The 25,182-nt window shown below is 36.5% G+C and overlaps 1 protein-coding gene across 1 annotated transcript in view; it reads left to right on the top strand.

Annotated features, from left to right (window-relative positions):
* Positions 1 to 25,182, top strand: part of VPS13B (vacuolar protein sorting 13 homolog B) — a 996,174-nt gene that overhangs the window by 720,680 nt on the left and 250,312 nt on the right. The window contains exon 34 of the mRNA XM_043982862.1: positions 21,047 to 21,737. Coding sequence (XP_043838797.1) covers positions 21,047 to 21,737 — 691 coding nt within the window. The remainder of the gene's footprint in view (positions 1 to 21,046; positions 21,738 to 25,182) is intronic.

The following is a 25,182-nucleotide window of genomic DNA, read 5'->3' as shown; positions in this document are numbered from 1 at the left end:
CAGCATTCATCTGTGTTGTCTGATCCCAAAATAGATACTACTGGACAGACGCTATAGAGTGCCCTCATCGATATGTGTTGCAACCTAGACCAAAAACATTCTTCATCCATTTGATCTTTCCTGTGTGTATGAACAGGCCAAAAACCTTTAAGTGTTTTTAGATCTCTTCCAGCAGGCTCTGCAGTATCTTGGAGCTCGACGTAGTCATGGCAATATCATCGTCAAACAAGAACATCCCCGGGGAGTCTTTACTTCAGCTGGGCTCTGCACTGAATCGCTTCCGTTGTCTTTGGCAAGCATACATCTCTGTCATTGAACATGGATATTTCTGTTAAATCTTCTAAGGAATCTTGAATATCTTGAAACATGGATGTGAGGCACCTTGTAAAAAAAAGCCTGTTGTTCTACTGAGTTGAATGCTTTTTCATAATCTGTACATAGTAAGAAAAGGGGATCTTAAAGTCTTTACATCTTCCACTGAATGGTGAGATATAAAGGATGCTACCCATTGGTGATTTGGGGGGGGGGGGCGAAGGCTTGTTTGATCCCTACAATTGCAGATGCCCTCAATTTGGGTTTAAATTAACCCTATGAAAATTTTGTATAATTAGGGGGTTGGAATTTAGCTCAATAACTATTGCTGTTTTCTTCACCTTTTAGGGAAATCATCAAGTTTTTAGATTTTTCCCCTCACATCTTTTCATCCTTGTAAATCAGTCACAATTGTATCACCTCTAGCAGAGATAATTTCTCTATATCTTTGATCCAATCTACTCGATTTTCCTATCTTTCTTTTCTTTACTGCTTCTGCTTCTTTTGTAAGCACTTCAGGCACTGTAGTGTGATGTTAGAGAAAAGGGATGATAGTTTCACTGTCCTTCATAGAGAAAATAGTATGTTGTAATATTTTTGGTAAACCTTTTCTCTATGTAGTCCTCTTTCCATTTTTATCCTTGAATGTCCTTGGCATGACTTTGCTTATTTTGCCACACTCTCTTTCTCCTTATGGGACAAGAATGCACATAATCTAGCATTATCCTTTTTAATAAGATTTGACAGATTAATTTCTATTCTAACCTGTTGTTGTTGCCTTTGGTGACCATCTGGCTTTATTTAGCAAGTAAGTCCGATGTTTGCTGACTTAAGTAGTTTTCTGGGTTCTACTTGTATAACAATTTATATTGGTTTAATTTCTGTGTGAAACTATTATAATCAGTTTCAATAGTATTTTTGTTGTCTTTTTCCATTTTTATTTTTAATAGCTTGTTTAGATAATTCCTAGTTTTCACCAAATAATGAATTTTTATCCCAAAATCTTAAGTCTTTACACTTGCCAAATACAAGATTGTTATATTTTATTTGCTGCTATAAATTATATGTCTACTCAATTCCATTGATCTACCTTTCTATTTCTTAGCCGGTACCAGATAGGGTGTTTTTGTTTTTGTTTTGTTTTTGCAGGGCAATGAGGTTAAGTGTCAAGTGTCTGAGGCTGAATTTGAACTCAGGTCCTGAATCCAGGGCCAGTGCTTTATCCACTGCGCCACCTAGCTGCCTCCCCACCCCAGATAGTTTTTATATTTACTGCCTTATAATACATTTTAAGATCTGGTACTGCTAAACTTCCTTCCTTTACACTTTCTCCATTATTTCCTTTGATATTCTTGATTCTTTTTGTTTTTTCCAAATGAATTTATCATTATTTTTTCTAATTCACATTCAAAGTTATAATTACCTATTTGTAAAATTCCCTCCACCGTATTTTTACTCACTATTTTTCTTCTCATCCTTGCTTTTCACCCTGTCACTATTATTTTCCCATTACTCTCTTATTCTTTATTTTAGCCACCCCTCTAAAAGTCCCTCCCTTATCTATTCACCCCACTCTCCTAATCTTAATCTATATACCCTTCTAAAAGTCCTTTCCCCACTTCAACCCACATGAGAGAAAGGTTCCACTATTACCAGCCCTCCACTCCTACCTACATGCTTCCTCTCTATTAGTTCTTTCTTTCATGCCCTATTATCACTTTATATCTACCACATTGGCTAAAATGCTAGAATGGGAAAGTGACAAATGTTGGAGGGAATGGGGAAAACTGGGACACTAATTCATTGTTGGTGGAATTATGAACCTATCTAACCATTTTGGAGAGCATGCTGGAATTATACACAAAAAAATTGTTAAACTTAATTATATTCTTTGACCCAGCAATACTAGTACTGAGTCTGTTTCTGAATATAATTAGGGGAAAAGGAAAAGAACGTATATGTTCTAAAATGTTTATAGCAGTTCTCTTTGTGGTGGCAAAGAACTAGAAGTTGCAGAGATACCCATCATTTGGGGAATGGCTAAACAAGTTGTGGTATATGATTGTGATGAATACTACTATGTTATAAGAAATGATGAGCTCAATGATTTTAGAAAAACATAGAAAGATTTACATGAAATAATGATGAGCGAAATGAGCAGAACCAAGAGAATATTGTATACAGTAACAGCAATATTTTTTAATTTTTTCCCTTTTTTTGCAGGGCAATGAGGGTTAAGTGAGTTGCCCAGGGTCACACAGCTAGTAAGTGTCAAGTGTCTGAGGCCAGATTTGAACTCAGGTCCTCCCAAATCCAGGAGGACCTGCTTTATCCACTGTGCCACCTAGCCACCCCCCAACAGCAGTATTGTTTTTTAAGAACAACTTTGAGGGGGCAGCTAGGTGGCACAGTGGATAGACTACCGGCCCTGGATTCAGTAGGACCCGAGTTCAAATCCAACCTAAGACACTTGACACTTACTAGCTGTGTGACCCTGAGCAAGTCACTTAACTCCAATTGCCTCACCAAAAAAAAAAAAAAAAAGAACAACTTTGAGCAAATAAGATATTTTGTCTCTTATAAATACCCAAATTAACTATAATGGGTATATAAAGAAAAGATGCTATCTGCATCCAGAGAAAGAACTGATAAATAGAAGTATGTATAAAATAATTTACATACATTTATGTGTATGTGTGTATATATATATATATATATATGTATTTGTATATACACACACCTATTTTTGTCTAATTTCTGTCTAGCCATCTCTAGGGCAGGCAGTGGGGGAAAGAAAAAAAATACATGATAATTTTATTATATATTTGAAAGGAATAGCAAGTTGTACATATTAGAGTTGCAGTTTCATGTGCAATCATCATTTTTGTTGTACAGTGTAATGGAAATGCTTATTTTGTTCCATTAATTAAAAATAATTTTTTAAAATTTTAAATAATTCTTCTTAATTGTATACTATGTCATTTTCTCACTCATATTCTTATTGTTTATTATAAATTCTGATCTTAGCTTATCTGTTCAGAGATAGCTGAACAGATAGCTGACTCATGTTCACAATGTCTTTTTAAAAATCTATTAAATTGTAGACATTTTCAATCATTGTGCTTGCAGTGCACTACCTACCAATATTTTTTAAGAAAATGTTCATAATATAAAGGTATAAGTCTTCTGTATAAATCTGTAAATCTTTGGCCTTTCTCATTTCTTTCTCTTTAACCATATTTTTGCATATATCTCTCTTTTATGTTTTCTCACCTTTGAATTGAAATCAACAAGTTTTAGAGTGAAGTCAATTTGATCAGGTTCTTCATTTTCATGGTGGTCCTTTCACAGACACTCAACATTATTACTTCAATACATGGTGATGAAATAACCTATGAAAAATATTTCTTGTTGATTCCTGATGAATTATAAAATCCATTCTGCCAGCACTTTTCTTTCCATTTTCAAGGAGTGCCCATAAGCCTTTCTTCCACTTAGTTATAACTTTTTTTCTTTCTAATGGTTTTATTTAAAGCAAGAATGTTGATGGAATGATTCACTTTCTCTCATAATATATCCACTTATTTGTCAGTGGACAAGGATCTAACATTTAGGATAGTAATAGTCATATTAAAGTTTATTGATAATCTAAAAACTATATGATCCTTATCACCCTCTGCTCCTTTTCCTACCACTATGCTGCTATTACTGCAGAAGTGAAAATTGCCTTCATAAGTTTAAGGTCCATTTTTCACACCCTTTCCTGATTTTCCATGGGGAAATAAAAGTTTTGTTAACAAATAGTCAGTCCAGTGGTATTATTATGTCTTTTCTTGGGCTCTACTTGAAATCTTTCCATCATGGTAGAACCTGTCAGAGCATGTACTCAACTGGCATAGACATCAAGAATGCAGAGTCACCTCTGTGCTGATGTGAGTGACAAGAACTTCCATAGAGTGGGAATCATATTACAATTTTTAAAAATAGAGCTGGCTTGGAATTAAAGGTGCCAAATTCAATTATAAACATATTTGGTTACCATTAGGCACAAATACATATGGAGGGGGTGGTGTATGTGCGTGTAAAACCATTCTATTCGTATTTCTATTTATCAGTTCTTTAGATTAGGAGAGGGGAATAAAAAAGGGGGAGAAAGTTATATGATAACTATTAAATATTTTAAAAGAAGAGCAAGTTGTACATAATAGATTTGCAGTTTTATGGACAGTCATCTTTTTTTCTATTCTACCATATTATGAAAATGCTAACTTTATTTCTTAAGTTCAGAATAAAATAAATTTAATTCAAAAAATAAAATGAGCATGTTTGGTGTGAAGAGGGATATCTAAGTGAAAATGTTCAGGAGCTAGATATGTTCTATGAAGATTTACAAGTCTTCTGGTAGACCTCATATTAGCCTTCTTTGAGTCCCCTAGCTCATAGGCTTCCTGTCTAAACTTCTCTGTACTCATTTTGTACACATTTTGTATTTTTACATGTTGTTTTCCCCATTAAAACATAAATTCTTTGAGAAAAGGGACTTTTTTCACTTTTTTCTTTGTATTTTTAGAGCTAAGCACTGTGTAGGTGCTTTATGATAATTGACCAATGGGTTTTTTTCCTCTCCCCCTTCCCCTCTTCTCATATCTGTCTTCCTAGTAACAGTGGAGAGAATTTTGGATTTTGAGTTAGAGAACCTTGATTTTAATTATGGCCTTAGACAAGCCATTTCCCTTGTCTGGGCTTCAGTTTCTGCATCTGTAAAATAAGAATGTTTGGCTGGATGACTTTTAAGGTCTCTTCCAGCTGAAACTCATGATCCTATGAACAATATAGATACAAGACAGAGGAGATAAAAACAAAACGAACCCAGTACTCAAGGAATTTGTACTCTACCAAAGGCATATGGTTCCAGATAGGGTATAATATAAAGAATGTAGTAAAGAGGGGAAAACAGAGCTCAGACAAGGTTCTCTAGTTAGTAATATTTGAGGAAAAGAAGAGTAACAACTAGAGGGACTAGGAAAGGCTAAACAGAAGAGTTGACATGAGAATAGAACCTCAAGGGAAAATAGACTTTCTGAAAAGTAGAGAGAAGAGGGGAATTCATAGAAGCAATATGAAATGATATGTTGAATTCAGGAAATAGGTAATAGTTCAATTTGGCTGCAAGATAGAATCGTGAAGGGATATAATTTGAAATAATATTGTAAAGGTAAGTTGTAGCCAGGTTATGAAAGTCTGTATAATGCCAGGCTGAGTACATACTAAACATTTTTGAGCAAGAGAGTGACATTTTCCAACTGGCATATTATTTTGGTAATTGTGTAAAGAGTGTGTCAGAGAGAGAATGTTGTTGTTCAGTTGTTTCCAATTCTTCACGACCCCATGAACCATGCATAGTACTCCAGGCCCTTCTATCCTCCACTGTCTCCTAAAGTCTGTCCAAGTGCATATTCGTTGTTTCCATGACACTATCTCCCCATATCATCTTCTGACATTCCCCTTTCTTTTTACCTTCAATCTTCCCCAACGTCGGGGTCTTTTCCAAATAGTCCTGTCTTCTCATTATGTGGCCAAAGTATTTAAACTTCAGCTTCAGCATTTGACCTTCCATTGAGTTGTCTGAATTAATTTCTTTAAGTATTGACTGATTTAATCTCCTTGCTGTCCAAGGGACCCTCAAAGTCTTCTCCAGCACCACAATTCTGCACATTCAGCTTTCCTTTTAGTCCAACTCTCATAGCCATGCATTGCTACTGGAAAAATAATAGCTTTGACTATACAGACCTTTGTCAGCAAGGTGATATGTCTGCTTTTTAGTATGCTTTCCAGACTTACCATAGCTTTCCTTTCAGGGAGCAAGCATCTTTTAATTTAATTTTAATTTCAGTTGCCATCTGCGGTGATCTTTGAGCTCACAAATATAAAAGCCAACACCACTTCCATTTCTTCTTCCTCTTTTTGCCAGGAAGTTTGGGGACCAAGATCTTTCCAAGATCTTAGAGTTTTGGGAGTTTTTTCCCCTGATGTTAAGCTTCAAGACAACTTTTATACTGTCCTTTTTAACTCTCATCAAAACAGAGTAATTGGAGAAATATTCTAACAATTCAGGGAAGCAGTAATCAGAGCCTAAATTAGGGTGGTAGTGTTGTGAGTGCAAAGACTGGGACAGATGTAAGAGGTACCATGGAGATAGAATGCCAGAACTTGGCAATTGGTGGAATATGGGCAGTGAGGAGAGGGGAGAATCAAACCTAACTATGATTCCAAAACTGTGTACCTCAGATATAGTAGATTTCACAGAAAGGGGAAATTTGGAAAATCCCTCTACTAGTATCAAAAATCCTGGGCCTTCCCCTAACACTCAACTCTGGGAAAGCCAGTCATTAGTCCAGCCTACATGAGCCCCACCTGACAGAGGTTTGCCACATAGAAGTTACAGTGCATTCACAAGTGCTAAACTGTCAGCCCAAACTCCCCAGGTCATTACTTATCCTCTGTTACCACATGTTCTGTCCTCATAGTTTGATGCTTCTTAGATTATCTGCTTATACCTTTTAAAAATAGAGGGGGTGGGCAGCTAGGTGGCGCAGTGGATAGAGCACCAGCCCTGGAGTCAGGAGTACCTGAGTTCAAATCCTGCCTCAGCCACTTAACACTTACTAGCTGTGTGACCCTGGGCAAGTCACTTAACCCTCATTGCCTCACCAAAAAAAAAAAAATTAGAGGGAACATTAAGAAGCAGTATCATCTTCCTACGTGAAGAACATGGCATTATTAGAGTAAAAGAGAATGGAAGAAGAGGAACAAAGGGAAAGAGAATGAGCAGCATACACAAGGCAGTTGTTAGCAGGAATGGGATCCTTTAAGCTTCATTGGCTCATTGCAGAGCCTGAATGAAGGCAGTGTCATTTCTAAAATAAAATAAACCTTAATTGTAGGTTTTCTTAAGATAGATTGGAGACATTGCCCTCAAAGAACTTACTGTTTAGGGAACTTACAAAATTAAGACTCTTTGATTAATATAAATGGTGATAGCTAAAACTCATTGTTTAGGACAATAGGCTAACCTAAAACCCTGAGACCTACAAAAAGAACTTGAAGAACTAGCATTATCATTATTGATCCTTACTAGTGCTATTATAGGCATATTTTTTCTAAAATAGAATATTAAGTCCCAATCATTTGAACGTTTTTTGTTGGAGCTTTTTGTGAGGGTTTTTTGGTCAGGACAGTGAGGTTTAAGTGACTTGCCCAGGGTTACATAGCTAGTAATTGTCAAGTGTCTGAGGTCAGATTTGAACTCAGACTCTCCTGAATCCAGGGCCAGTGCTTTATCCACAAATACAATTTTTAAAATGACTAAAGTACTTAACCTTTGACCCTGATGAAACCACTGCTCTACACATAATAATGGCTAGCATTTATATAGCACTTCAAGATTTGCAAATTTTCTTTTACCTGTTATCTCTAATAATGATGATAATATCTTTTGATCCTCATATTGTGCAAAGAGATCAAAGTTAGAAAAGATCCATATGTACAAAATTATTTATAACAACACTTATTGCTGTAACAAAGAACTGGAAACAAAGTGTGTGCCTTTCATTTGGGGAATGGCTGAACAAATTACTGTATTTGAATGTATTGGAATATAACTATACCATAAGAAATGTTGATAATGATAGATTCATAGAAGACTTTTATGAAGTGAGCCAGAGTGAACTGAGCAGTACTAGGAGAACAGTGTTGCACAATAATAGAAGAGACAACAACTCTGAAAACAGAATTCAGTGACCCATCATGACTTCAGAAAAGTGATAATGAAGCAGATTTCTCACCTTTTGGCAGAGGTGAGGAATTAAAACTGCAAATTTAAACCTGTATTTTCAGACATAGCCAGTGTCTTGATTTGTTTTGCTTAACTATTTTTATTTATCACACAAAGAAGGGCTCCTTTAGACAGTTTTGGATAGTAATAGTGATGTAGAAAAATAAAAAGTGTCGGTTAAATTTAACAAAATAAACAAGGAAACAAAAAGAAGTTCAAGAAGAGGACATAGACAAGCAGGGCGATTATAGTCTCAAAATATTCAAAGGGTTCCATGATCTTATTGATCCAGATGTTCCCTCCAGTGATGCAGAGTATATACCATCCATACCTGTCCATCATTTGGCGTCCACTCACCATGACTCACTGTGGCCATCATCATGGCATAGCTTACTCTTGCCATGTGACCGACATGTCTCCTTTTCCTGTCATACAATTCATTCATGACATCCTCTCCTGTTGCTCTTCAGAGTTCCTCTTTGGTTATGTGTTGTAGCCTGTTCACACCCACCATGTGCTCCTCCATTAACCTCTGCAGGATCATCTTCTTTAGTTCTTCAGAGGTACTTATTTCCTATCTTGACTGCTCTGTAGCAACACTGGCAGAATGTAAATATTGAAAACTTAGGATTTTGCTTTCATGGAAAGGGGTCAGGAAAGAAGTTTTGCAGTTTCAATCTTCCTCTCTTCCTTCTATTCAACATTGGGCCCAACTTGACCATCTGTACTGTCTGCCCCAAGTGTGAATCCTGTTAGATAAGCTCTTATTGGTGTCCCCACAAATGCATGTTGAAATCTGAGCAGCTGCTATTCTTCACCCATTTGTCCTTTGCTGTGTAAACAGACTGAAAGCTTTAGAATAAGACTTGGCTGTGTTTTAGGGCTTGCTGCAGTCAGTACAAAGGCATCCCCCAACAGGAGCCTCTAGAGAGCCTCATCCTCTGCAGGGGATTTCTCTCTCTGGCCAGGGCTGTCCTTTGGGTTTCTTCTTCCTTTAGTCTTGGGAGTAGTGGTGCCCCCACACCACAGGCCCTGCTTTTAGCCTGAATCCCATAGCCTCCTTTGAAGGAGGAGTATACCTGGCTTTGGGAGACAGGGCCTAGTATGCCTTCCACTACTGACAACTGCCAACCAACTGCTACAAATAGGGCTGCCAAGCTAATCTGTCTGTCGTAGCAAGTTCTCCTAAAGGAAAGAGAGAAGGGGTGGTCAGTGTGCCAAGCTGGTCAGATCACCACCTCTCCCATCACCTCCCTAGATCAAGGTGGAGATAGTCCAGAACTCGTGTCCGAGAACTTTGAAAATAGGATTGCCCTCCCAAGTGACTGGCCCTGCTTCTAGCTTAACCCCCATAGATATCATCCAGCTAACATGTACAATATACCAGGAACTATGCTAAATGTTTTACAAGTATTATCTCATTCCATTCTCTCAACCACTTTGGGAGGTAAGTGTTATTATACCCCCATTTTAGAGATATAGAAACTGAAGTAAAAAGATTAAATGACTTGCCCAGAGTCATACAGCTAGCAGTGTGAGACTGGATTTGAACTCAGATCCTGACTCCATATCCAACATGCTGTCTCATGAGCCACCTAACTTGCAACCTAGTAACTGCCTTTACAGATGCTGAAGCCTCTGTCTCTTTAGCAGCCACAGCTAATGAAAACCCAGAAAGTTTTCATCACCTTAGCATCCTTAGCACTGCCAAATGGCTTAATGACAAAAACAGAGTATTTTCCCATATAAATTACAAGTAAAAAGATGCATCTCATTTGCCACTGCCACCTGTGGACCACTCGGCCTTTCCATGTGCCTTGCAGCTTCAACCTTCTCTTTGGGTTGCTTCCTCCATTAGAAAGTGAGTTCCCTGTGAGCAGACTGTCTTGTTTTTTTGTTGTGTCCCCTGTGCTTGGTACAGTACTTTGCACATATCAAGCAATGAAAAATAAATGCTTTTTCGTTTATATATCAATCCACTATACATCTACTGAATGTTCTTAACATTATTCTTTCTTCTGATTTTTTACTAATTAAGATCTTAGTTCTGATAAACCAATGGTAGACAACAAAAATGCTTACTCAGAGATAGCGCTCACATCCCAGAGTCTACTTAGCACAGTACCTGACATATAGTAGGCACTTAATCAATGCTAGTTAACTGACATTAAAAAACAATCTCCCCCCTGTATATTAAAATATCTTTATGTTCCTCATGGTGGTCCTTGGTGCTTACCAGGTCTAGCACCTAACCGATTCTTTTTTTTTTTTTCCCAAAGAAAGTGTTCATGACTGAGACACCTGAGACTTTTATGTAATCTACAAGTTTGGGGTCTTTCCTTCTTACTGAACAATCCTTTCCCATATATTTCTCCCTATCTCACCTTTTCTCACCTTTGCATTAAACTGATCAAGTTTTGGCATTTAGGTGAATTTGATCTGGAGGGTCTATCAAGCTCCTCATACAATTTCTCTATCATTTCATCCTCAGTAGTTATTTTCATGGTAAAAACTTTTACAAATACTCATCATTAGGACTGTAATAGATGATGATCATATGGTCCAGGAAAGTAAATGATAAAACCCTCTCTGGTTTTACCTTTCTTTACCTCTAAGGAGTCCCAGGGAGCTGTCCTCCCATTTAGCACAAGCTTCTTTCTTTCTTCTGGTTTTGTTTATAGCAAGAATGTCAAGATTGAAAAGATTCGAGTCCTCCAGCAATATAGCCACTTGTTGGAGTTCACATTTAAAGAATACCACCAGTCCAATTGAAATGTGTTGACAGTCTAAAAATTGTATGATTCTTTGTATCTTTCGCCCCCTTTCCCACCACTTTGCCATTGTCACTGGAGAGGTACCAGAGGTCCTTTTTTTTTTTTCTTTTTCTTTGTTTCATGATTTTCCATGGGCAAGACAATTCATACCAGGTGGCCATGGTTAGGTAGGTTGGGCCTCGGAAACAGATCAAAGCCTTTCTAGTATGCTGAGCCTGCCAGCTTATGCTTCACTGGAAAAGTGTTTTGGACTCCAAGATCACCTGTATGCCACAGTGAGGCATTGGGGGTAGCACTTTGTGGAAGAGTTTTGTTGTCATTATTTTAAATTTATTGCATCATTTAAAAAACAACTGTGTGACAGACTTCATAGTTCCATATGCATTCCTCTTTTCTACAGTTTGTAAATTGAGATGTTCCTGTTTGTTTGTGTTTTGCTAAATACACAATAAAAATAATTTTAAAATCTAAAAGCAAAACATGTGGCTAAAGATATTTGATTTGTATGATTATAATGTCACAGTCATGTTTAGTTTTTATTCATTTGTGTTTAGATATGAGTTACTTGAGAAAAGACTTCTTAAGGGATGAGACTTAAGCACTAAGTCTTATAACATAGTGATGAGATTTGGTCATTTGAGGAGGGTAGCCAAATTGAATCTCCTTTTCCCTTTGTTCCAAATGCATGGGAATGACCTAAGGAAATATGCATATGGTACTACTTGAACAGAGACTGAGAGGAAAGGTTCTTTCTATTCTGTGACAGAAGAAAGACTGTTTTGCTGAAGTAGTAGATTCACTGGTAGGAAATGAGAGAAAAATTTTCTGATGTGTGTGATTACCTGTTGGGGCACTTAAATTTACCCTCAGGAGTTTCAGAAACTAACAGTCTTCAAGAACTGAAGACTTAAAATGATTTGTGTAGAGCCATATGTGTGGCCTAGTGACTCTTTGTGAGGAGAAGAAATATAGTTGCTACTACCTTGAGAAAGAAGTATATGTGAAAGATGCTTCTCAAATTCATCTTGACCACTGGTCACTTTATATTTCTTTGCCTACTCTTGTAAGCTTTGAAAGAGCTAATGGAGAGTGGTGTAATCTATCTAACCTTGCAGGAAAATAGGAGGGGAAGGGGATAAAGAGAGAGGGGCAAAAGAAGGGAAGGCAGATTGGGGGAGGGGTCAGACAGAAGCAAATCCTTTTTGAAGAGGGATAGGGTGAAAGAAGATAGATAATAGAGTAAATATCATGGGGAAGGGAATAGGATGGAGGGAAACAGTTAACAATAGTAATCATGAAAAAGAGAGAAGGGGGGGAAATTGTACAAAAAATATTTACAGAGGGGCAGCTAGGTGGCGCAGTGGATAGAGCACCAGCCCTTGATTCAGGAGGACCTGAGTTCAAATCTGGCCTCAGACACTTAACACTTACTAGCTGTGTGACCCTGGGCAAGTCACTTAACCCCAATTGCCTCACTAAATATATATATATATATATATTTACAGCAACTCTTTGTGGTGGCTAAGAATTGGGAATCAAGGGAATGTCCATCAATTGAGGAATGAATGAAAAGGCTGTGGTATATGATTGTAGTGGAATGGTATTGTGCTCTAGGAAATGACAAACAGGATGATCCCAGAAAAACCTGGAAAGACTCATATGAACTGATGTATAGTGAAGTGAGCAGAATCGTGACTACATTGTGCATAGTGACAGACAGCTCTCTTGTTCTATGAGCAATTGTGAATGACTTAACTACTCTCAGCAATACCGTGATCCAAGACAATCCCAAGGGACTAATGAGGAAGCATACTATCCACCCCCATAGAAAGAACTGATAAGAGCACTTGTGGATTGTACATATATAACCTATATCAGATTGGTTGATGTCTTGTGGAGGGGGGAGGAAAGGGAAGGAAGGAGAAAAATTTGGAACTCTAAATCTTATGAAAATGAATGTTGAAAACTACCCTTACATGTAACAGGAAAAAATAAAATAAATGTTTGTTGCACAGAAAGAAAGAAAGAGCTAGTAGAACTTGGTAGATACATGACATCTATATATATATATATAAGTTAAGCTTTGTGATACCAAAAGAAGTTTTCCAAAGAGTATGTATCTGTAATTTTTACTGAAATATTATTTAGGAAATGGCATCTACTTCAACTAAATGAATTTTGTAGTTCACAGAACTATTAGTCTGTTTAATCAAAGGAATCACATCATAATGGAAATCATTTATATAATGTTAAATTACTAACTTTTTACATTATCAAAGCAAATGGATGAAACAAAAGTTCTTGTATACCTATTCTAAGTCATTTTCAGGATAAATTCACAACAAATTTTCACATATATTTTGGAAAAGTTGATCAATATATTTGAAGAAACATACTTGAGTTTTTAAAATTTCTAAGAATTCTACATTGAGTTTCAACTTTATGGTTTACCTTAGGATTCTTTCAAAGTTATATGTGTACACATTTACAGGTTTCAGTAAGGAATATAAGATAGATAAGAACTTGTTTACTTTTTACCATGGGACTTACTTCTGCAGTTCAACTAGGATTTTCCTACAAAGATGCCTATTTGTAAGTTTCTACTTGCCAATGGGAAGCTTTCAGATAATATGGAACTGGTCAAAGTGCCACTGGAATATTTAATGAGCATATTCCAGCTCAGCTTTCCTGCAGCAGCTCAGTTCAAACTTTTTGGTGATTTCTGCAGCCAGCACAGGCACAGCAAACTTTCATGTGCTTCAGGTTCAGAGCTGATCCAATCTCAGAGGAAGTTTATGAGAGAGGCTGATACGATACAGTTGTTTCTAGTAAAATCAGAGGAGCTCTGAAGGAGCCAATCCAAGTCACTTTGAGTAGAATTCTATGAGAAACAGACACAGAATTTAGACACAATTGTAAACCCTGGTATAATGAGGACTTGCAGCTGATTTAATCCCATTGAAAATTTTTAAGCAGCCACAGGGCAACAAAATGCTTTCCGCATTGACTGCAGTGGAATGAACCTTGAATTTTAGTGAAGAGTTACCTTGCACATACAGTAGCTACTTTGTTTTCAAAAAGTTAACATCATGGCAATTTAAAATTTGATCATTGTTATTTTCTACTGTAAAGGCATTTCCCTGGATGAAAAGTCAAGTTTATGTCAAATAATATTTGCATTAAACTAGCCAAACAGAAACCAAACTGAAATTTTTTAGAGATCATTTAGATTTTGTCTCGAACAAAACTGAACACTTTGTCTTTCAGTTTTAAACATAAATTGCTTCTAATGTAAGACCCTGTATACCAAGTTTCATTCCAAAGTTATGTTCCCCATGAATATCTAAGCCCCTAAAATAGGAGTATGTAATAAAATAATTAAAAGGGAAAAAAAGAGAAAAAGAACATGCTTGAAACACAGAGTTATGTTTGCAAAATTTTAGAGTCCTTTTTTATCCTCTCTCTGTTTTCACAATGTCTGTATTTATACATTATATGTACCTATATGCACGAATTCAGCTTATTTCAGCCTATGGAAGTGAATTAGGTACCAACATTTTGCTAGGTGCTATACTTAAGAGTAACCCTAGCCCTTTCCCGATTGGTTGATTTAGCACCTAAATTAGTACACAGACCAAACACAGACTGCAATAAAATACAGAATATACTATGAGCTGGTCCTGTTGTTTCTGTTGTACTGTTAGCACTGATCTAATATGGGAATATTTGAACTGATAGTTAGTAAGCAGTAGTAAGTAGTCTCTTAATGGAACTTCAAAGAGCCGGAAAAGTTAACTTATGAAAGGGGAAATTTGAAACTGTAGCAGTCCTCTTTACCATCCTATCTGTTATGCAGTGATGGGTATCATTAGTTCTGCTCTTTTGCATAATTACTGCGTTATTGTGAAAACTCTGTTACATCCAACTGGGAATAATTATGGTATATGAGATCATATATAATATTCTGCTGAGAGAAATACTGTATTTTTAAAAGCCTTTGCCTTCCAGCACTGTGTGTGTGTACATAGTCAGTACATAAGTGTGCAGGGGTCAGTAAAACCTCTTCAGTCAAAAAAATTGGACCTGTGACACTAAAAGAGACAATTCAGTTTAAATATATTTGTTCCCCCATCACAAATTCTTTTTTATTTAAGTTTGGATACTTGCATGCTATTTATACCAGCCTTTCCTAGCACATGACAAATGTGTAATTACTCAAAAAGGAGGTGGGGGAGTGAAGGGATAAAGCTTGTGGACTGTTATGGTTACATCATTTTAACATTGACACCAAGAAAAATATATTTGGTTTCTTTACTTAACAACGTTAACTTATTAAATTGGAGAAAAGTGTTTCTAGTTGTCAGAATGACTGTGTTTCTGTGGAGTTAACAATATAGAATTTGTCCATGTTAAGGGCAGACAACAAAACAAAGTAACAGACCCTTTTGAATGTCTGTTGCAGGTGTTTTGACTTTAGATGTCTTGATAATGGAGCAAATAACTTACTCAAAATTGGAAAGTATCGTCTTTATCATCCCAGTATAAAATAAAAATACTTAACCTTATCCTCTTATGACAGTTGATTTTATAAACTAACATGACTCCTATGGCCATGAAAATATTATGTTTTAAGCAAGAGCAATAAAATTGGGTCAAATGTCATAGTGATGGACCAGATGTGATTGGCACTTTGATTCTGTGGTTTCACACTTGTGACTTTTTCCATAATTTATGTAATGTTGAAAATGATCTCATGATTGGCTGAAGATATTTTGATCAACGTTAGAGTAACTATTGCAGTGGAAATATTACTTCACTGTTACCATTATATAACCATAATTATGATTAGAAGGTGGAAAAATTATGCAGATGGAGTTGTGTTTAGTGTATATAATTAGTTTTTTTAGCAAATAAATGGTAAAGAATATGAAAAAAGTATTACAATAGAATATTTAAATATTTTTTGGCTGGCACAATAAAATAATTATATTAATAAAACAATTTTCTTCATGCTCTGATATATTACCACTTTTTCTTTCAAGTCCCTTTATTTGAACTTTCTTTTAAATAATGAGAATTGGTTAGGATAAGGTCATTAGACTTCTCTCATCCCCTACCATAAAACTATTTAACTGAAGATATTTGTTGAAAAAACATTAATTAGTTTTATTTGAGATTTTCTCCTATATTACCATTCATTGTCAGAAAATACAAGTGCCACCTGAGTCTGCCCTTTCAGACATATATTGTACCTCCCTGTGCCCTCCCCATTCTTCACTCCCACGCCCCGAACTCCAAAGGTTAAACTGGTAAACTCACCTATCACAGTACATAAAAAGGAAGAATTAGCCATAGTTCCCTAGCTACTAGTGGAGCTTTCAGCACCTTTTCCATGGTGACTAGTATCTGTAGGCTACATAACTGTGAAAGGATGGGAAAATGCACTGAAATGATCTAAGAAGTAAACTATCAGCTTGACATGTTTTTCTAGCTATTGAAAACCTCCTCCTATTGAAGCCCATTGACAGGGAAACTGTAGAATTCCTGCAGTTTAAGGACCATCTGGTTATGCTCAGAGCCTTAAAGCTGTTATCTCCGCATAAAATTTCAGAGTCTTATACTTTTTTCTTCGCCAAACTATCCATTTTTAAGCCACAAATATTTTTCCAGGCCTTTCAGATTTTATCTAAAAGTATATTTTAACAGTATCTAAATAGTTCTTAAACAATAACAATTTATCTTGATAGATGACATGCTGTGTTTTTTCATTTTATTTTAATTAGCTATTGTGGAACCAAATTCTCCTTTGTTTTAGCCCTTTGAATACTGTTTAATTACAGTTATCATGCCAGATATCTTAAAGGTTATTTTACCAATACAGTTTCATTTAACATAAGCCATATGGAATCAATAGCCCAGTTTCCTAAAGTGAATGCTTGGAAAATCTTACATTCATATGTTAAGAGTACACATCCTTTCCTCATTAGTTGGAAAGTACAGGGATTTTGGCACAGGTTCTGTGTGGAAGCATTGTGCAGCTTTTATATGGATTTTGTTTTTAGCCTTTGATGACACTGTTTAGAATAGGAAGTATCTAATAAGTCAAGCATTTTGTCTAATGTGCTGCCAGTGTGTTTAATATATGCCTGGAGGTCTGAAACATTATCTTCTCCACTACAGTAATATGCATTTAATTCTCTGAAAGCAGAAGGTCGAACTTTTAAAAGGGACTCAAAGTACATTTTCAACTAGAATAATTTAAAACATATGGGAGAGGGGACCAGAGTAATGTACAGTTGGTTTTTATGGTTTAATCATGATCATGTTAATGCACACCAGTAGCTAATTAAAGAAAACTTTTATTGTTCATTTTAAATGGGTTATGTAAAGAGTAAAACTGATATAACAAATACTGCCCAATGATAAATGTTTCTGTTATAGTCACCAACAGCAAGCAAATATTGCTGTTTTTGACAACTTAAATTATTAGTCCCTTTAGCCTATAGTAAAGCAAAGGGTCTTTTTAAAGCTATTACATTGTGAAGTTTTCTTTTTCCACAAAGGAATGGTAAATTGATGCCCAAGTTTATGGCCAGGCACACTTAATTAACTGTAAAACTTGACTCAATAGCAGGTCAAGTGCTCTTCAATGTAACAGATATATCTGCAGTGCTCTACTAACACATCAGCAGATTTGTTTTTCAATATCTACAGTATGTCTTGAAAGTTGTAGCTTATTTATTTCAATTATGAAAATATTATTTCTGCAACAAGGGAAAATAACAAATCTTGGTTTTGAGCAAACATTTTTAGCAATCAGGCTTCTAAGCCTCAGAACTCCATGATTTCTTTTTTTTTTTTTTAATGAAAATCAGTTTTTCTTTTCTGGATGACAGGGGCAAATTCCATATTACTTGGAATGTGACTTGGATGTTTTGCATCTGACTTCTTCTGTTCAATAACCTATGCAAACTGAGTGGTAGTCTACACACACTGCTTTTGCTACTTATTATTTCACACTACCAATCCACTTAATAACAGCTAGAAATTAGTATGGCCATAACATTTAATAAGTTTTAACAATGACCTAAGATAGCTGATGTTTGATAAAATGTTTCATGAACTGAAATGGGCACTGTATTTTCTTCTCTTCCTTACAAATGATTGGACCTTTCATGTTAACCATTTTAGGTAGCACTAAATTCACTTTATGTAAAAAAGAGATTGTATCAGGAGTTTTTAACATGTTTTTGTATGATGGAGCCATTTGGCAGTTTAGTGGAACCCATGGACCCTTCTGCATAAAAGAAAAAATATAGGATTACCAAATAAACTAATCTTATTAAAATTTGGTTGTCAAAATACTTTTAAAGTTCCTGAACCCCAGGTAAAAACAGCTATGGATTTAAAAAAAAATTTTTTTTTAACTGAACTTGTGATTTTATTGCAGTAGAGAGCTCTCATAAGGATCTTTTTCTCCCAGGGAAGATCAACACCTGCTCTATGATTTCCATAATCTTAGAAATGTGAGTTAAGTGATTTGAACCCAGGTCTTCCTAAGAGACTGGCTCTTTTTCTATTGTACCACGCTACCTTAATCAACAGGAGAAAATTTAATACTGGAAGTTGGGTCTTTTAAAAATCATTCATACATTCTTGCTGTAAGGGCTAAAATTCTAGCCATACTATCTAAAAATATAATGAGTAGTTGCCAATAAATTATAAGCTTTAGCAAGAGTTAGACTTTTAAGCATTTATTAAGGAGAATAAGAATTTGGTAAAGAGAGAGAGAAAGGCCTAGATTCATCTATCAAAGGGAGAGCGCGTTTCTAGCTCTGCTCTCCGCCAGAGTCCACAGGAAAGAGCCAGAATTAGAGTGCCAGGCTCCCCCTTCTTCCTCCCACAAGCAAATGTCACTTCCTGACACCAAAGAAAAGACCCATGGTCTTGCTCTCAGAGACCTTCTCCTCAGGGTGGAGCTTTCCTATATATAGCTTTTCCTATGTATCTCCAGCAGGTGGCGTCATTCCAATCGTTACATTGCATTTCAATGAATAAAACAATTTTCATTCTGAATTTGCCCCAGAAGTTCATAAAATTTGACTTATTGGAGGCTGCCGTAACATTTACCCCAATGATTTTTTTTGTTTGTTTTAAACATATTTTTATATTTCAGGGTTCCTGAAATACTTCTCTTGATGTAACTCATACGATTTCTCCATACCTTAGTAGATAGTCCTTGTGAATGGCCTGGTCTAAAAAACAATTTATTACCTAATGTCCCTCATTCTGAAGTTGAGTATCCACAATGAGCTTCATAAGACTGGGTCTCTGGACCACAAATACACTCACTGTTACTCCAAACCTTTCAAACTTGGTAGGGCTTGTAGCTCCTGTGTTTGCCTGGTGTGGCCTCAGTTTCACCTGCTTATCTCAATGAGACCAGAGTGTAGGCTATTAGTGAAGACTGAAAAGCATCAGTCTCTTCAAGTAAGAGCATCTGATCCTCTGTCTCTTGAGCCCTAGCTATTGCTCTTCTCTTGACACATATGTGAGAATTAAGGGCTGAGTATATGCGAGAAGATACATTTCAAGTGTTTGTAATGTCAGTTTTGAAAGCTTAAAAAATCAGTCTGTTATTGTGCTTGTCATTTTCCTAGTTTTAACTAAAGATGGTTTGCTGGTAAAATGCTCATAGCTGCATACATACCTCTTCCACCTTGCCACAACCTCTTCCCTGATTCAACGATAGCAACACAACTACTGGGTCCCACTTGACGATGAAGAAGAATTTAGTCCTTTGTGTATTTCTTTTACTAAATATGGTTATTTTTTAAATTTGCCTTTTTTATTTCAAAAAGTAATAATATTAAAGTCTTCCAATTTGAGGGCAAAACTGTATCTTTCCTTAGAAGTACTCCTTCCTTAATCAATTAAGCAAAGGAGATTTAACTGTAATTAAATAGTAATAGTAGTATTACATTTTTCATTGGTAGCTTAAGAACTGTTTCACATTTAAGCCCTTTAAAAGCAATTTATTTATAATTTGAAAAACCACATGTGAGTCAATCAATCAACAAGCATTTATTAAGATGTTATGGACCAAACGTTCTTGCAACATACTTGGGACACTCCTGCTTTCAAAAAACTTACATTCTAATGGGGGTTGCCACATGTTCATAGAAAAATGATTACAGGAAGTACACAAAATAAAGACTATAATTTCAGATCAGGAAAAAAGTAGTGAGAACTTAATGAGAAAATGAAGAAATGCCAGACCTTGAATAGTAATTCTCAAGTTGGAACTTGAAGGACCTAGAACAAGGTGTCTAAGAGCACCCTTTTTGGTGGGATGTACTAGTATGTTGTTCCTGGATTACAGCTGCTCTCTTTACACAGGTCTCTGTTTTCTCTCCTCTCATAGTGATATAAAGGCTTGTTCAGAGGAGAAGGAGTTGATGAATGGAAGAGTAATGGAATCGCAAAGTTAGGGAGAGGTGATAATACTCAGTGAGCTAAGGAAAAAATAAACTTTAAATAACTAAATTTTCCCTTGATAATTGTTTTAAGTACCTACAATACTGTAAAGCATATTTCCAGGTATCAATACATAGTATTTATAGGTGATAGGTTACATATTCTTCCAATATGTTCATAATTTGGGAAAATTTATTTTCTCACACATACTTCCTCCTCCATAAAACCTTACCAGGATGGTTTTATGTTATCAAATACTATTTCAAGCATAATAGTGCCCACAGCTTAACATAAGCTAATTTTGTCAAATAGTTTATTCTTCTCAAGTGGTACAGCTTCTCATGGATACTGTTTTCTTTTAAATCAGAGGATGAGAGACTTAAATTGCAAATTGTACATTAGAGACTAGAAACCCATATTTCCTCATTTCCTTTAATGTATTTTTTTGGCCCTCCAAAGCAAGTCATCATTTCTTTGGAACAGACGCCTACAGTGTTTTTCATGAGGGATGACTGCATTAGAAGTTGAATTTGGCTGGTTTTTTTTATAATTCCCTTTCCCCTCATCATGCTTGTTATAATTGTTTGCAAATCAAATGGAAATACTTTGAGTATAACTTATAGAATAATTTTAATATTTTCCTTTACAGATCTCCAAACAAGAACATAGAAACATGGATACTCCCGATGGGGGCATGGCAGAAACCTCTTCCCGTTGTAGTGGAGCCCAAGACAGTGGCATTGGTAGTGACAGTGTCAAAATTAGGATTGTTCAAATAGAGCAACGTAGTGGTGCCAGTCAGCATCGGATTGCCCGTCCTTCTCACCAGTCATCAATTGTGAAAAATCTGAATTTTATTCCCTTTGACATATTTATTACTGCAAGTCGAATCTCTCTGATGACCTACTCCTGTACAGCTTTGCCTAAAGTGAAAGCACAAGACCAGAATGATACCGAGAAAGTCGACAAGAGCTCATTAAACCTTCCAGCAGCAGAGTCAGATGGCGTTACTCAGCCCAGCCAGACTTGTATTTCTAAGGTGACGGCAGATGACCTCGTAAGCAGTAGTGTTTCTTTCCCTTCTGGAAGAAAAATGGGACTTCTTTCATTAGAAAATCTTCATTCATCCACAAGATCTTCTGCTAGGCAAGCCCTTGGCATCACTATTGTTCGACAGCCTGGACGAAGAGGAGCTGGAGACTTACAGCTAGACCCTTTCCTGTATCTTGTGGTGTCCCAGCCCTCTTTGCTGCTTAGCTGTCACCACCGAAAGCAGAGGGTAGAAATGTCTATTTTCGACGCTGTGCTTAAAGGAGTAGCCTCTAGCTACAGGTGTACAGGTAAGAGCTTTCACATTTGCCAGTGTGTTAACCACTGCTGCAATGAAATTAGTCTTCATTTCCAAAATTTTAGGATTGATCAAACAAATAAAAACAGCTAGCAGGCCAGGAGACACTCCTCCCCTCTCCTACAGACACTGTTAAGTTCATGTCCTGTAGCTGAATCAAGTTTAAGAATGCAAAATGGTTGAAATATATTAAGGTTTATCCTTAGGGTCCTTAGCTTTTGTTGTATAACTAAACATTATCTTTTTAGGAACAGGAAAACCAAGGGCTTTACTCTGTTCCAGTGTTTTAATAGAATAAGAAAATTTTAGCAAGTCCATAATGAGTTAGCTCATGAAGCTACTTCACATCTGAAAACAAATATTTTTTCTATTTACTCATTATTATAAAAGAATAAGGGCAAGCTCTATTTTAGCAAGAGGAAATTATCTAAAAATCCCTAAAAGTATTTCAGGTTTTAAAATAATGAGAAACAAAATTATTTGATGTTCTTTAAAATTACCCTAAATCATCAGATTGGTTTATTAGTTCTTTCTTCCAGAAATGTTAGTAGGATTTCCAGTATATCCTCAGTACAATATTTTCACAGCTTTAAACTCCTCTTTTCTTTTAATACGGAATATAGAAGTCATTTTGATCATGTTTCCCTTACCATATTAATTTGTACACAGTGGCATGTTGCTTTATTTTTCATCTTTTTCTTATGAATGTCACATAACTCTCTCTGGGTTGAATATAAACTCCTTGAGGACAGAGTCTTTTCTTTCCTATTTGCTTCACATTATACCATTCTGCCACAGCTTATCCCTAAGTGATCACTTTTTTAATATTGTTGAGTGGCTGAATCTTCCAGCCTTGAGCTCTGTTTCCCATGGATTCAATTATCTCTATTCTAATGATTCTCAAATCTATTTATCCAGCCCTAAACTTTCTGCTGACCTCCAGTCTCACATCTCTGTCTTTCAGACATCTTGAACTAAATGTCCCATAGATATCTTAAACTCAACATATCTAAAAGGGAACTCAATTTCTTTCCCTTCGAATTTCCCTGTAACTATTGAGGGCACCACTATCCTCTCTACCCCAAACTCACAACCTAAGTGTCATCCTTGGTTCCTCACAATCTCTCACCCCTCTCCATCTTCCCATATCCAGTCTATTGCCAAGACCCATCAGTTTCACCTTAGCAACATATGTTGACTGTGTCCCCTTCTCTCCTCTGGTATTACCATCACCCTAGTTTGGGTTTTCATCTCCTTACACGTGAACTCTTAAAATAGCCAGTTGATCAGTCTGCCATTCACAAGTACCTCCCCCACCCCATCCCACTCTGTCTTCCACTCAGCAATCAAAGTGATTTTCCTAAATAAATTCCACTGGACTTCTATCACCTCCAGGTTCAAATACAGAATGCTCAGTTTGGCATTCAAAATCCCTTTATGACCTGCCCCTCCACCTTTCTAGTCTTCTTATACTTTACACACACACACACACACACACACACACACACACCCTCATCATATTCTTCTAACCAGTAACACTGCTCCCTAAACAAGACACCATTTTCACTCTTGGTCTCCCATGCCTGGAAAGCTCTTCCTCCTCATCTCTACTTCCTTGCTTTTCTTCACAGGAAGCCTGTGCCAATACTTCTCAATCCTAGTACCTTTCCTCTGTTGCATCTTTCCTATTTATGTTTTACATAGCGTATTTGTACATAGTTAATGGAGGAGACAACATTAAAATAAGCCTGAGTGTGTGGTGTGTGTACACACACACACACACACACACACACCACCTCCATACAGATCTGGAAAATGTCCCGGACCAAGTACTGAATAGGAAATCCAGGGGGGGAAAGCATAGTGAGTCATTTTTCCAGCCCAACTCAACATGGAAAACAGAAAGGTCCACAAACACTGGGGATGGGAGTCTAGCTAGAAACAGCAGCAGAGAACATTCTAGATCATAGAGAGTCTGTGCACCAGGTCAAGAACAGGTTCAAATCCAACAAACAGAAGTCCAGTCTTGTACGTGGTATAGGAATAGATATCAGCTTAAAGCTTTGTTACTTGCTACCCAGTTCCAGGTCACAGATCCAGAACTGAATGAGAAGGGGACCTGCCTGCCCATAGCTGTGGCATTCCAAGGTGAGGAACAGTTGTGAGCATCAGGCTGTATACCTAGCAAGGAGCAAGTTCAGATTACTGAGAAGGTGTGCAACTCTGACTCCAGAAGCATAATGAGGTCTCCGTTCCTGCCTCTAGCCCAGCAGTGGATTAATAACTAGGGAAGGAATCCAAAAACAAAAGGGAACCAACCATCAGTTTTTACAATCCAAACCAGCAGATCTTTCCAACTGTCTTATATTATATCCAGCAACAGTGTACTGAAACTCCAACTGGGGCAGGCCCAAAGATGTGTTGCTTAGCCTCAAACCTAAGTCAGGAACTTACAGCACTCAAATCAAGAGGGCAGAAATTGGAATTTGCCCTGGATCAGACCACTTTGGGCTTTGTAAGGCTCTGGCCTGAGTTGACCCCAAGGATCCTTAGATAACTCAATATTCAGTCACCCAAGAAAGCAGCAGCAAGACCAACTCAGACATTTCCTCCAGAAATGTGCAAAGCCCTGTACTTATATGAAAACTGAAATCCAGAAGTAGGCTAGAAGAATGAACAAACAAAAAAACCCCCAAAAAACCTGTTATGGTGATAAGAATGGTCAAGATGCAAACCCAAAAGAAGAGAATAACTCCAAAAATTTACAAATAAATCTTCAAAGAAAAATATAGTTTGGGCACAGGTTCAACTAGAATACTTGCAAGAGCTGAAGCAACAGGTTTTTTTGATTTTTTAAAAGAGTTAGCTTTTTATTAAATTTATTAAAAATTTATTAAAATGAAATCTGAGGATTAGAGGAAAAAATTGAAAAAATAACTGAGAACTGTAAAAGAAGAAATTAGAAAGGGAATAAAAGCAAGTTGGCATAAAAGGTCCAAAATCTTACCCAAGCAGCAAACTCCCTGAAAATTAGAATGAACAAAATAGAAGTTAGTGACTCCATGAGACAAAAGGAATTAATAAAACAAAACTAAAAAATTAAAAAAATTTTTAAAATAAGGTAGCTCATAATAAAAACAACTGATCTGGAAAATAAATCCAGGAAAAATGATTTAAGAATCATTGGACTAAGGGACAGCTAGATGGTACAGTGGACTAGTGTACTAGACCTGGATTCAGGAGGACGTGAGTTCAAATCTGGCCTCAGAAACTTGATGCTTACTAGCTGTGTGACCCTGGGCAAGTCACTTAACCCCAATTGCCTTACCAAAAAAAAAAAAGAAAGAAAGAAAGAATCATTGGACTACCTGAAAGCCACAATCAAAAAAAGAACCTGAATACCATCTTTCAAAAAAAGTAATTAAACTACCCAGATC

This window comes from Dromiciops gliroides, chromosome 1, assembly GCF_019393635.1.
Source record: "Dromiciops gliroides isolate mDroGli1 chromosome 1, mDroGli1.pri, whole genome shotgun sequence".
In the NCBI taxonomy this organism is placed as follows: domain Eukaryota; kingdom Metazoa; phylum Chordata; class Mammalia; order Microbiotheria; family Microbiotheriidae; genus Dromiciops; species Dromiciops gliroides.
The sequence above is the reverse complement of the archived record's forward strand: the minus strand, read 5'-3'. Positions and strand labels throughout refer to the sequence as shown.